At 37.6% G+C, this 12,610-nt stretch overlaps 1 protein-coding gene and 1 long non-coding RNA gene across 2 annotated transcripts; one reads left to right on the top strand and one right to left on the bottom strand.

Annotated features, from left to right (window-relative positions):
* Positions 1 to 1,144: 1,144 nt before the first annotated feature.
* On the bottom strand, positions 1,145 to 2,603 carry LOC121945003 (uncharacterized). The gene is made up of 4 exons (XM_042488992.2): positions 2,496 to 2,603; positions 2,063 to 2,113; positions 1,683 to 1,784; positions 1,145 to 1,547 (listed from the first exon to the last, which is right to left on the bottom strand). The coding sequence occupies exons 1-4, from the start codon at positions 2,536 to 2,538 to the stop codon at positions 1,285 to 1,287; spliced, it is 459 nt and encodes a 152-aa protein (XP_042344926.2). The 5' UTR covers positions 2,539 to 2,603; the 3' UTR covers positions 1,145 to 1,284.
* A 4,514-nt stretch (positions 2,604 to 7,117) lies between these two features.
* LOC121944948 (uncharacterized) lies at positions 7,118 to 8,117 on the top strand. The gene is made up of 3 exons (XR_015776407.1): positions 7,118 to 7,278; positions 7,560 to 7,658; positions 7,810 to 8,117. It is a non-coding gene; the product is annotated as an uncharacterized LOC121944948 (long non-coding RNA).
* Positions 8,118 to 12,610: the final 4,493 nt, after the last annotated feature.

Below are 12,610 nucleotides of genomic sequence, written 5' to 3'. Positions count from 1 at the left end.
GAGTAATCCTTTAAGAACTCTGTTAGGGTATTTGTAAATTGTAACTGGAATAAAAGTCATATTTATAGGAAAATCATTTAGTGTGTATACATGCATAAAATGGTGCGGTTTTTGCACTCATTCCGAAAAAGACAATATACCTACAAAGCTTTTTACATGTCTCATGAAAATCAATATTCCTATAACACCCCCGTGTACATACATGACGGATTACTGTAGGGGGCTTGCTAAATTTTTATTTGATAATGTAATTGAAGGTTGTTGTGGGTTTTTTTTTTCAAAAATGAATATGTCTGACATTACATATTAACATGAATCAAATAGTTTAGCAAAAATAAATTGCCTTATTAAAAAAAAATAACAACTTTTGAGTTTACAGTACGTCTAACTTTTATCCTTGAATCCTGGTACAATCATGGTAGCTATATGCTAAATCACGGCGCAGCACCTGTACATGCCAGCTAGGCAAACAAGCTAACATTTATGTATTATTAAAAAATGTTGCCCAGTTAGCTGTACTATTATTTTAGGTGGAGGTACACTAATATGAGCCACAATCAGGCCACAGTCGATGGCTTTGTAACTTTTTGAGTAGGAGTCTCTAAAATACTATGAAACTCAGAAACAAACATGGTGTATTAATATATGAGCCTACCAGTGATTATTATTCTTAATATCTTAGTATTATATGAACCATAAATGATATGTTTAGACTTGGCACTTTAGACTGATGTATGTGTTATTTTGGACCCAGTTTAACATCCTTCTCAAATTTATAGAGTATATGTAGTATGGGTTCCTTGCTCTGCCACTCTTTCATTTAAGGGTGCCTTGACCTGTAAAAACATTGAAGATCACTGTCTGAGTGGACGTCTGCATCCTTTTAAAACTAAAACTTTTTTCAACCACATGCTTTTAGCCAAAGTTTAAAAAATATACTGCAAACAGAAAAGTCAACAACTGTGTGAATTAGCATTCACTTCAACACTTCCACTTTTACATTTCTAGCGTACTTTCATCTTCAGATCAACAACTAAAGATTTAGTTTATTGATTTGCTCATGATTGTTATTTTATGCCCTGTTTATTCACTAATGTTTCTAATGAGGGTTTCTGCAGACGTTAAAGAATCAAACAGTGCAATGTTAAATCATATTATGTTTTTATTGAACCAGCAATCCATTCATTTACAGCTTTACAATTTGCAAATTTGGTTATTTTCCAGAAGTCCCAAATTGGGTTACAGAGAAGACCAATATTCTTATGCTGTAGCTGTGACAGGGCCTCAGAGAAAGAGTGTGATGATGCTGGAGGAAACCAGCAGGAGAAGGACACTGGAACCGGTGGGTATGTTGCTGGAACCAGTGGGTTTGGGTATGGAACCATGGGATTTGGGCTTGGAAGGTTTGGGTTTGGTATCAGTAACACCCCAAACTTCGGGTTTTGCGATGTCATCAGCCGGATGATCACTATTACACAAGTCCGTGGCACAGCACTTTACGGGGCCAAGACATAAGTTACTGAGCATGCAGCCCTTGGTGACAACACCTGCGAGACATGATTGAAAAAATCAGTTTCAACAACAATAAAAGTCATCAGACATAAAGTACAGAAATACATCAGCTCAGACAGATAAATTATTCATTTGAATTATCTAGTTTTAGCTATGGAAGAGCAACTCACCATTCATCACAAAGGAGGTACAACGCTCAAAGACAGGAGGACAAGTTAACTGCTCTGTGCAGGATTTGCCTGATGTACACTGGTAGCATCTCAATCCACACACTGCACAGAAAAAAGAGAATAGTGTCACACGTGGCTTAAGATACTCCAAATCTAATGCACACTGTTTCAGACATTTTCACAAACAAGCTGACAAATGTTAATATTTTTATATTTTGTAATATTTCATTTTTAAAAACACAACAAAACAAACAGAAGAAATTATTACAAGACAGTCTGAATGAGTTGCAAAGATCATTTTAAAATCTGACCAATAAGAATTTAAAAAATCCATATATTTCATTATAAGCCTGTACACGTGAATTATAAGATGATTTTACCTGCAGACAAAGTCATGAAAAGGACCACAGCTCCAAAGACCTTCATCATGACTAAAGAGAAAAAAAAACCTTTTAATCAACAATGTGAAAGAGGACTTAGAGAGAAAATGTGATTTCTATAAAGTTCTTGATTTTATAGTTGGACCCTTCAATCTTCTTTTCAGGAACAAGTACCCCATCCAAAAGTCGCTTTTACACTGAAGGGCCAAGATGGAAGTCCCCTCTATATACCCCAATTGCATTTACAGCGTCACTCCGCTCCAGCGTAACACGCTGCATTGCGGCAGCTAAAAAGGCATGACGGCCGTGACATGTAACAGCGTCGACTTACAGTGTGACATATAATGTGCGCGTCGGCATTGCTTTCTAAACAATAACAAAGGAATAACATATCGGTGACAATCGTGTACGTGTGTGTTCTTCGGCAGCTGACCTCGGAGCCCCCTGACATCATTGTTTTTGCAGTTTGCGGACATTCACGACCGCTGTTTTTCTTCTTTGAATTAGCCGCTAGTTGCTAACAGCTGATTTTTAAATCTCCCTCGGTCTGATCGCCGATATAATGCGTAATCATTGCGTCACACCGCCCCACCCATGGTCACGTTTCCTTCCCACCCCGGCCATGGATGTAGTAAATCAGCCTACATCCATCTGCCCGACCCATGGTAGCGTCACTCGTCCCCACCCATGCTCTTTTTTTAATCCTTAAGTGGTTTCTGTATTCTGGGAAATGCAGTCATTTAACAGGGTGTGGTGGTCGCACTTAACCCTATCGTGCATACATTATGACCATCTCAGTCAAGATCTCCCCTCTAAGTGGTTTTGTTCTTCTTTAGGCTTGAAAAAAAAAACAGGTTTGTTCATTTATTGTAAAGATGCATTTTTCAAGGAGTTTTAATTCTTGGGTGGCCAGCATGCATAGCTGGAGAAATATAAACTAATTTAAAAAAATATGTATATAAAAAATATATGTGAAACTATAAAAACATGTTTTTAATGCTGTTAAACAAGTGTGTGCACATATTTTAACATATTTCAATTTCGTTAAATGCAATGCAGAACCTGCGGCAGACTCCTCAGCCTCCCCCTTTTTCTTTCTAGTATATTCCTCCTCCCTCTTCCCTTCCTCACTCCTCCTCAGCTCCCTACCACACCTCCCCCTGTTGAACTGTATATATTTCAAAGGACATTTACTGAAGATTTTCATCAGTTTTATTCTCACTGTGCCATATATTTGCCACATAGTCTGATCTTCTCTTTCAGCAGGTCCAAACACGTCCAGAAACTTGTTATTTGACAGATTAAGCTGAATATCTGACACAGAAAACACCAAATCCAAATAGCAACATTTTATTTGTGTCTGAACTGATATGATTTTTATTATCTTTGCATGCTTTGCACTTCGACACCCTGTGATTTTGAATATATATATATATATATACACATTTTTGTTTCAAAAACTGCTGATTACAATTCTTCTTTCATTAGTCAATAGGCTAAACTTATAGCCCAAAAAGTCACTGCAGATAAAGTACTTTCAAGGGCAACAAAGTTGCTGTAATAGTAATTACTGCCGTTGAAATATAGCCAGTGATGCGTACAGTTAAGTGAACTGATGCTTGATTAGAACTCCTTACTGCATTAAATTGCATTCAAACTCAATGTCATGTTTATGCCTCCTGAAGGAACATTTTGCTGTGTAGAACCGACATATTAATTTAAAGGTAACTTCTCTCACTTTATTAGTAAGAATAAAAAAAGTATATTTGGTAATTTAATTTAAATTTGAATTCTAATTTTGTGTGTGTGTGCGTGCGTGCATGTGTGTGTTTAATTAAAATTTGATAATAGTACCCAACATACTATTATCAAAAATAAATTAGCCTAATCATTTTTAAAAAACAATTGAGTTAACGTTAGACAAAACTGATGATAATGTGTTACTCATGAATTATGCAATCATCATCTCTAGCTGGGTTTCCATTAAAATTTGTGCCAAAACTTAAGCGAAATTTTGATAAAACACAATTGCGAGATGACTGCGTTTCCACTGACTTCTCTCGTGATGTTAAGCGACTTTCCTCTCGCAATAACATTCCAGTAGCCATGGTGATGGATGTCCAAAACATTGGCAGGTTTATTTCTATTGCAGCCACTCAGTAAAGAAAATCTATCCATCCATCCATCCATTTTCTTCCGCTTATCCGGGGTCGGGTCGCGGGGGCAGCAGCCTAAGCAGGGAAGCCCAGACTTCCCTCTCCCCGGCCACTTCGTCCAGCTCTTCCCGGGGGACCCCGAGGCGTTCCCAGGCCAGCTGTGAGACGTAGTCTCTCCAGCGTGTCCTGGGTCTACTCCGGGGCCTCCTACCGGTGGGACGTACCCTGAACACCTCACCAGGGAGGCGTCCTGGAGGCATCCTAATTAGATGCCCGAGCCACCTCATCTGGCTCTCCTCAACGCGGAGGTGCAGCAGCTCTACTCCGAGCTCCTCCCGGATGACCGAGCTTCTCACCCTATCTCTAAGGGAGAGCCCAGCCACCCTACGGAGGAAACTCATTTCGGACGCTTGTACCCGCGATCTTGTTCTTTCGGTCACTACCCAAAGCTCATGACCATAGGTGAGGGTAGGAATGAAGATTGACTGGTAAATCGAGAGCTTTGCCTTTCGGCTCAACTCCCCTCTTCACCAAGACAGACCGGTGCAGAGTCCGCATTACTGCAGACGCTGCAGCGATCCGCCTGTCGATCTCCCGTTCCATCCTTCCCTCACTTGTGAACAAGACCCCGAGGTACTTAAACTCCTCCACTTGGGGCAGGACTTCATCCCCAATCCGGAGGGGGCACGCCACCCTTTTCCGGCTGAGAACCATGGCCTCGGATTTGGAGGTGCTGATTCTCATTCCAGCCGCTTCACACTCGGCTGCGAACCGATCCAGTGAGAGCTGAAGGTCGCGGCCCGATGAAGCCAACAGGACCACATCATCTGCAAGGAGCAGAGACCCAATCCTGAGGTCACCAAACCGGACCCCCTCAACACCCTGGCTGCGCCTAGAAATTCTGTCCATAAAAGTTATGAACAGAATCGGCGACAAAGGGCAGCCCTGGCGGAGTCCAACCCTCACCGGAAACGAGTTCGACTTACTGCCGGCAATGCGGACCAAGCTCTGGCACCGGTCATACAGGGAACGGACAGAAAATCTAATATCACCGTAATTTCTTTGTCTCATTTAAGACTGAAGAAGATCTCGGTCTCTTCTTCCTTTCACACATACCGAGCTTTGTTTTGTAGAATGTCACAAGACTTTATTGTACTTTTTCATCTTCTTTGGGTTTAGTGGCGGTTGGCAACCATAAAGTCGCATTACCGCCACTCAGTGTTACACATCATATGAGCTATAAAAGCGAAAAAAGTGTTTCCATTGCAGTTTTGTGAAATATGGCTTTTTCGAATAGCCTGAAATTCCACCTCATGAGAGCATAAAAACTTTTTTGAAATTATCAAGTTTCCATTAGACATAGGCTATTTTATATTCACAATTTCATTTTGCGCAATTTGAGGGGTTCATGGAAACACACCCACTTTTGGGAAGGTTACTTTTGAAATGTAACAGGTTACAGATTACTAGTTACCCTGTTATAAAATGTAATGCTATGGAACTATTTTAATTAGGCTACTTCATCAAAGTGAGGTAACTTATGACAACATTACTTTTTGTTTACCCTTTAAACAAATGTTTTAAACAGGGCAATAGAGCTAAAAAGACCTAAAAACATAAGTACATGTTGCACTCAAATTTGTCTCAACAGCTTTGCTGACACACAACTAGAATTTGCCAAAAAGATGGCATTCCTGCACGGCACAAAGATGTAACACATCAGAATTAATGTTTATTCAACACTTTTTATGGAAATGATTATTTTTCATATATAACTACTTTGATTTAATTGCATGTTTTTCTCAGTAACTGGTTACATTTATTTTGTAATTTAAAACTGCCCTACACGTTGTGATGGTTTGAGAGGTCGGGAGCTTTTCTTTTGGGGTGCTGAAGGTGTGGATGCAGAAAATGAAAACCATTAAATGTTGCTTTCAAACTTAAATTCAGCGCATTCAGTCCTCTTTAAAAGGTCAACATATTTCTTGCAGACAGAAGTTAAAAAAAACAAATTTGTACATCAAACTTTAAGTTCATTGTCTTCTGGGTAGCATTATTAGAAATCTCATTGTTCTCTGTCTGTGTCCACTTGTCTTCTCCACATGCCCTGACTCCTCCTCCCCTTCAGCTCCCTCCCTGAGGCAATCAGCTGATTACTTTCAGCTGGGCAGCAATCCCTCCCTGACCTGCTTACTTATTGTGGGTCTTGTAGTCTTTTACTGGATGCCATGATGGTTTTTAGTCTTTGCTGCAGTCACAGGGAGGGGATGTAGCTCTCCTAAATGTCTCCATATCTCAAGACATCACAACTGGAAGTCATGCCAGCTGATTTTAAACAGTGCATGCAGTATGTCCCTGCTCCCTCTCTGTTTTAATTAGGGGTCCTTGGCTTGAAAAACATTGAAGACCTCTGCCCGACTGGATGTCTGCATGTTTTTCAACTTAAACTGACATTTTTTTAAGCACACGCTTTTACAAAACAACACACATTTACTGTTTGCAGACAAAAACCTTCAACAACCATACTGATTATCATTCACTTAGACACTTGCATCATTTCTCATCCACTCCACTACTGTTTTCTGACAGATTAAGTGAAACCAGATGAACCACAGTGAGGAAATAACTTCATCTTTGTTTCATATTTACTCCATAGATTTCAAAGCAAAAGTCAAAAGTACTGTGGAACTCAATGGCATACTGCAAAGTGAACTACTGCAGCACTGTTGCTCTGGTTTATATAACCCAGAGTAAATGTAATGTGCTACTAAAGGTGATTTACTGCCCCTTTAAGTTCTTGTATTTATTTACAAAAAGTCTACATGACTATTTTTCATGTAGATGGATAAAGTGCGCACTTTGTCAGGAAGGAGGAGGGCTTAAAGGGAGAGGCAGCAGTAGGTTTAAATAAGGACAGAGGGGTCGGACCACCGAGTGAAAAGCTTTGAAGAGTTAACTTCAATTTCCAGTTCTCCTCTCACACACTCGATTACAGGATTTTCTCTGTATTCACGATGAAGTTTTTTGGAGTTGTGATCCTTTTTATGGCTCTGTCTGCAGGTAAAACAGTTTATTATTCACTTATATAGTAATGTAAGTTATGAATGTGTTTTTTTCCATGGTGGGCGTAGGCTTATCCTAAAATAGCCCATTTGCAAAGCACCCAGACTGTGGTGTAATGATTTTTGTTTTCTTATTTTTTATATTTAAGAGAATTTAAGATTCATATTTATCAGCTTGTTTGCTCTTCTTTAGCGTTAAACATACATTACAAGGATCATATTTGGAGTAATTTAAATTCTGTCTGACACTTTTCTCTCTGTTTTTTTATTTTTTTATAGCATGCGCATTGAAATGCCACACATGTTCAGGCAAATCCTGCAAAAATTCAGTAGATTGTCCTCCCGGTGTTGACCAGTGTGCCATCGCCGAAAAGGATGGTGAGTTGTTATTCCACAGCATTTCACAGCAATATGAAGCATTTCTAATACTTAGGTGAACTGTCTATCTGAGCTGGCATATCGCTTTACTGAATGCCTGGGGACTTTTATCGTTGTTGAAAGTGAGTTTTTTTTCCATAATGTAACACAGGTAACGTCGCCAAGACCTGCATGCTCAGTGCTTTGTGTATTGACCCCATAAAGTGCTGCTCCACGGACTTGTGTAACAGCGCCACACCCACTGCTTCCAGTATCCTCCTCCTGCTGGTGTCCTCCGGCATCATGACTCTCTTTTTCTGAGGCTCTGGAGCAGCTGCAGCTTAAAAATATTTGTCTTCCTTCTTTCCTACTGAGTTTGTAACTCCAAAGGAAGCAGCAATATTTTCAGTGTGTAAAAGCTGAAAATGAGCGCAGATCAATGTTGGTTCAATAAAAACCCAATCTGATCAACCACTGAAATGTTTTTGTTTGTTTTTTTATTTCTGCAGAATCTTAAATCGTAAACATGATTGGCAAACAGGACATGACACTTCAATAACCATTGGTAAATCAACAATTTGCATGCAAATGCAACTGAATAAATTTGTTGATTTGAGGATCAGCGAAGCTGATCAGCTGACTTTAGGGTTGGGCACTTCCCTTTTTTGATGGTTTTGGTTTTTATATTTATCATCACAAATTGCTGAAATGCAAAGCATTCAAAGGTCAACTAACTCCCATCACTTTAGACACAAACAAAATGTAGCAGATATTTGGTGCACTCTGTGTCACATATCTTTTATCTTTTGTCAAAGTCAAAACTGGAGCCACATTTCATTTTTAGAGTTGGGGAAAAGAGGAGGAAATCAGGCAATGTGGCAAATATGAAACATAAAATGTTTTTTTAAAGTGAATATTCTAGACAATCTACGGATAATGCAACAGGCTAGTGGTTTACAGGCGTAAAATACACTGTTTATTCAACATTTTAGTTTACTTTGTCCATAGGAACTTAAGCAAAAAACTCACGTATTGAGATATGATAAGTTCTGAATTTAATGTTGTTGATGTCGATTTTTTTAAGTTATTATATTATTTTATTATATTTAAGATAATAAAGTATCTGGATGTCAAGTTTTTACTCGGAACAAACAAGAGTACAAGAAAAATGTTTTTTATCTTAGTTTTTTAGTCCAGTAATTATTATTACTTTGCCATTAACATTGGCAGTCCTTTAAATAAAAAAAAAAAACACTTTAGAAAATATCCAGATGGATTTTTTTCTTAAAGTCACCAAAAGTGTGTAATAAAGAAGTAATAATAAAACTGATAAAAGAGGAAACTAGACAAACATGTTAACTGTAAAAAAAAAAAAAAAAAAGCTTTCCTGTAAAGATAGGTGTTAAGGAGTGACTTAAAAGAAGAAATTACCATCCTGCATGAAAATGAAAATGAAAAATGCTCAGTTTCCTTTGAGGCAGGCTGTGGCCTCATTCTAAAATTGTACTTTTCACATTTTTACATTTATCTGAGAGCTGAAATTACTAGTTACTTTCACGATTCAACAAACATATGATCAATTTATGAAATATAATACTGAGCTATAGATTCAATTATCCAACAAAGTAATTAAAATGTGCTTGACCTCCACCTGCTGTATCATCTAAGTGCTGTTTGAATTAAACCAACTTTATAGGTGATTAATATGAAGACAATCTACAGATAATGCAACACGCTAGTGGTTCACAGGTATAAAGTACATTGTTTATTAAATATTTTAGTTTGCTTTGTCTGCAGGAGCTTAAACAAAGGCACATTTATTGAAAATATGTGTAAAATGGGCCTTTTTTGAGATATGAAAAGTTCTAAATTCACTTTTGGTGTTCTTCATGTTTTCAACTTATTGCAAGAGTAAGTTTAGGGTAATTTAACATATGGATGTCAAGTTTATCCACACAAGAAAGTGCAGCTGATGGTTTACCTTCATAATCCAGTAATTATTATTTCTCTGTAATACAAAGACCATTAAAACCAGCAGTAATTCAATTAAGAAACACTTCACTTCATCAAACTCTGTTGTGTCACAGTGGAAATATCCAGATGGATTTCACCAAATGTCTCCTACAATAACATATATGGCTGGTACATTAATTCCTTGTTTTGACTGAATCCCTACATGTCAAACCCAAATTCCATATGAGTAATATTATTCCAAAATCTGCATTTTTTTAATTGTAGAAACACTACCATAAATGTATCTTCTTTTGTCTTTTGTCTGTTCGAACTCCTCCCCTCTGGAAGGCGTTACAGAGCACTGTATGCCAAGACCACCAGACACAAAGACAGTTTCTACCCCCAGGCTGTCACTCTGATGAACTGTAAATAGTCAGAGTGTCAGGAGAGAAAAACAAACAAAACAAAACAAAACAAAACAAAAACAAACAACCAAAAAAACCAAAAAACCAAAAACAAAAAAAAAAAAAACAACAAACAACAAATATATATATATATATATATATATATATTCATACTACCTCATGCACAGTGGTTTTTGCACTAACTGTATATTTTTGAATTACATACTGTACATTTTGTATATATTCCCTATCTATTCCTTTTGTAAATACAATTACATGTCTATGTCTGTCTTTTTTTCTATTTTTCTTATCCCTAACTTATTTCACTCCCCTGTACTGTGAGCATTGCCAACCCGGAAAAAATTCCTTGTTCCTCATTTGTTGAACTTGGCCAATAAACGTGATACTGAAAATTCTGAAATTCTGAAAAAATTCTTTAGTGTGTGAAGATTTAAACAATAATGACATTGGCGCCATCTGATGGTGGCATCAAGAATGCAAGAAAGCGACACAAAGACAAACAAAATCCATCAGAATAATTTCAAAGTCGCTTGAATCCCATAAAAATCATCAAATTATAGTGGCTGAAGCATTGCAATCTTATGCAGTATAATTATGTTCAAACAAGGTATTTAGATAACTCAACCAATGGTGCGCTTTATTTTCATGCCAGAAGTGAAAGCAGTGAGAGCAGACAAACATGTACTCATGGTTAATCCTCACAAACTTTTGCAATGTCAATGACTAAAAATGTAAAGGTGCAAAGGAAGTTTTGGGGAGTATTTCCATCATCTTTTGCAGGTTACATAATTACCAAGAACTGCCAAACCAGCGTAGCATGGGAAGCTGCCATGATTTGCTGTGAGGGGGACTTATGTAACAGAGACATACCAACTGGTCTCACTGCCGTCCTCCAGGATTTGTAACTTTTAAAAAAAAAAAAAATCATTATAATAATATGTATTGGCTATTTTGTTCATTTTGACATCATTTTGATTCACAAGTCCCCTCCCTCCAATCCTACATAAGAAACCTTTCTCGGTACAAGAAAAAATGTAAACAAACATCACATCTAAATAGTAGTTATAGGTAGCTGTAATTTAAAAAAATAGTTTTAATGATGTTAAATAATAATGACAATAATATTAATAATTATAATGATGGATTACAAAAAGAAAAGTACAGCAACTTGTACACAATGCTTACATATACCTTTGCAGTGTGCAAAAGAGTCATCATCCTATTCTCACTTCTTAACCAGTTTATTCTAGCTGTAGTTTAAGTTACAAGCTACGTTGGAGTGATGGTGTTAACACCGTTTTGGTCGCATTTGTAACATCTTAAGATAAAAAGTCACTTTCCTTATATCAGAAACGTGGCAAAACCAGGTATAGAGGCACATGCAAAGTGGACAATCTGGTGTGCGTGGTAATGGGCTGTTGTAAATACAGCAGACTAGTTAGGAAACAGTGGGCTGGGAAGGTGAGGTGAAAATGGGAATTTGACTGAAAGGATGAACAGAAAGACAAAGTGTGTGTGAAAAACACAATTAAGGCTAAAATTAAAACAGGTTTAATCTTTGGTTCACATTAGTTCTTCTTTTTCAACCTGTTGCATAATAACAAAAGTGCTTCTGATAATTTATGAAGTGTAATTATTACACCTAACATTCTCTTTTGGTGATAAAAGAAATATAAACCAGAATAGCATACAGCAATGCTGCGTGCGTATACAGCAATTCATCCCCTGGGGAGTGTGAATGTATGCAGATTTTGACTCTATCCATACAGTAGACGTTAGGACATCTTAATGAATAAGTAAAAACTTTGGTCAGCACTCAAAATTTTTATCTGGATCAGAATGATCCTGATTTAGAAATCCTATGTTTTGCTGTCTGGGACCAGCTAATCCATACGACCTTTCAACTGATTTTTCAAAGCATTGGATTGGATCACAATAATCCAGATACAAACTTTTTGAGTTTAACAAATCCAGATAAGGAGTTTTCTAAACAATGGTGTATCCAGACTTTTTTTTTTACCAGGGTGGCCCAATTGAAAACAGAATTATACAGAATTGGCATAAAGTACAAATGCTGCTGCGAGCGCTTGTGTCAGCGTAGCTTTAATTTACCATTTTGTCTCTGATACCCATACCTACTTTAATTACTAACAGTGCAGTGTCTCACATTCCTGTTTATAGTTTAGTTTAAAAGTTTAATAGACCTGCCAGTCACGTCAAGTCAAGTTGAAGGACACCACTCAAATGTAAAATAATGTTTTGTACCTTTTTAGGGATTTAGTGGCAGGATTGCAGATTGCAACCAGTTGAAACTCCTCCTGGCTAGAATTCTTCAGTGTTTATTGTTCAGGAGGTTTTTAAGAGGAGTATTATCAACAATGACCTCTTTCTCTCCAAAGCAAATTAATCTGGTGATAACATCCAGTAAAAACACAGAATAAAGCATCTTCATGTTACAAATAAGGGTTTCTCTGACACTGTTGGCATGTCAGAGACGGCCGCCTGACCAGCACCTGCTGATGTGTGTTTAGCTTTTATCTCTGATAACTTAAGACCCAGACATTCAGGAGGTTTTCAACATAACATGAATTACCC

Source organism: Plectropomus leopardus, chromosome 4 (genome assembly GCF_026936395.1).
Source record: "Plectropomus leopardus strain MGB_pleo_1.0 chromosome 4, ASM2693639v1, whole genome shotgun sequence".
Taxonomy (NCBI): domain Eukaryota; kingdom Metazoa; phylum Chordata; class Actinopteri; order Perciformes; family Serranidae; genus Plectropomus; species Plectropomus leopardus.
The sequence above is the reverse complement of the archived record's forward strand: the minus strand, read 5'-3'. Positions and strand labels throughout refer to the sequence as shown.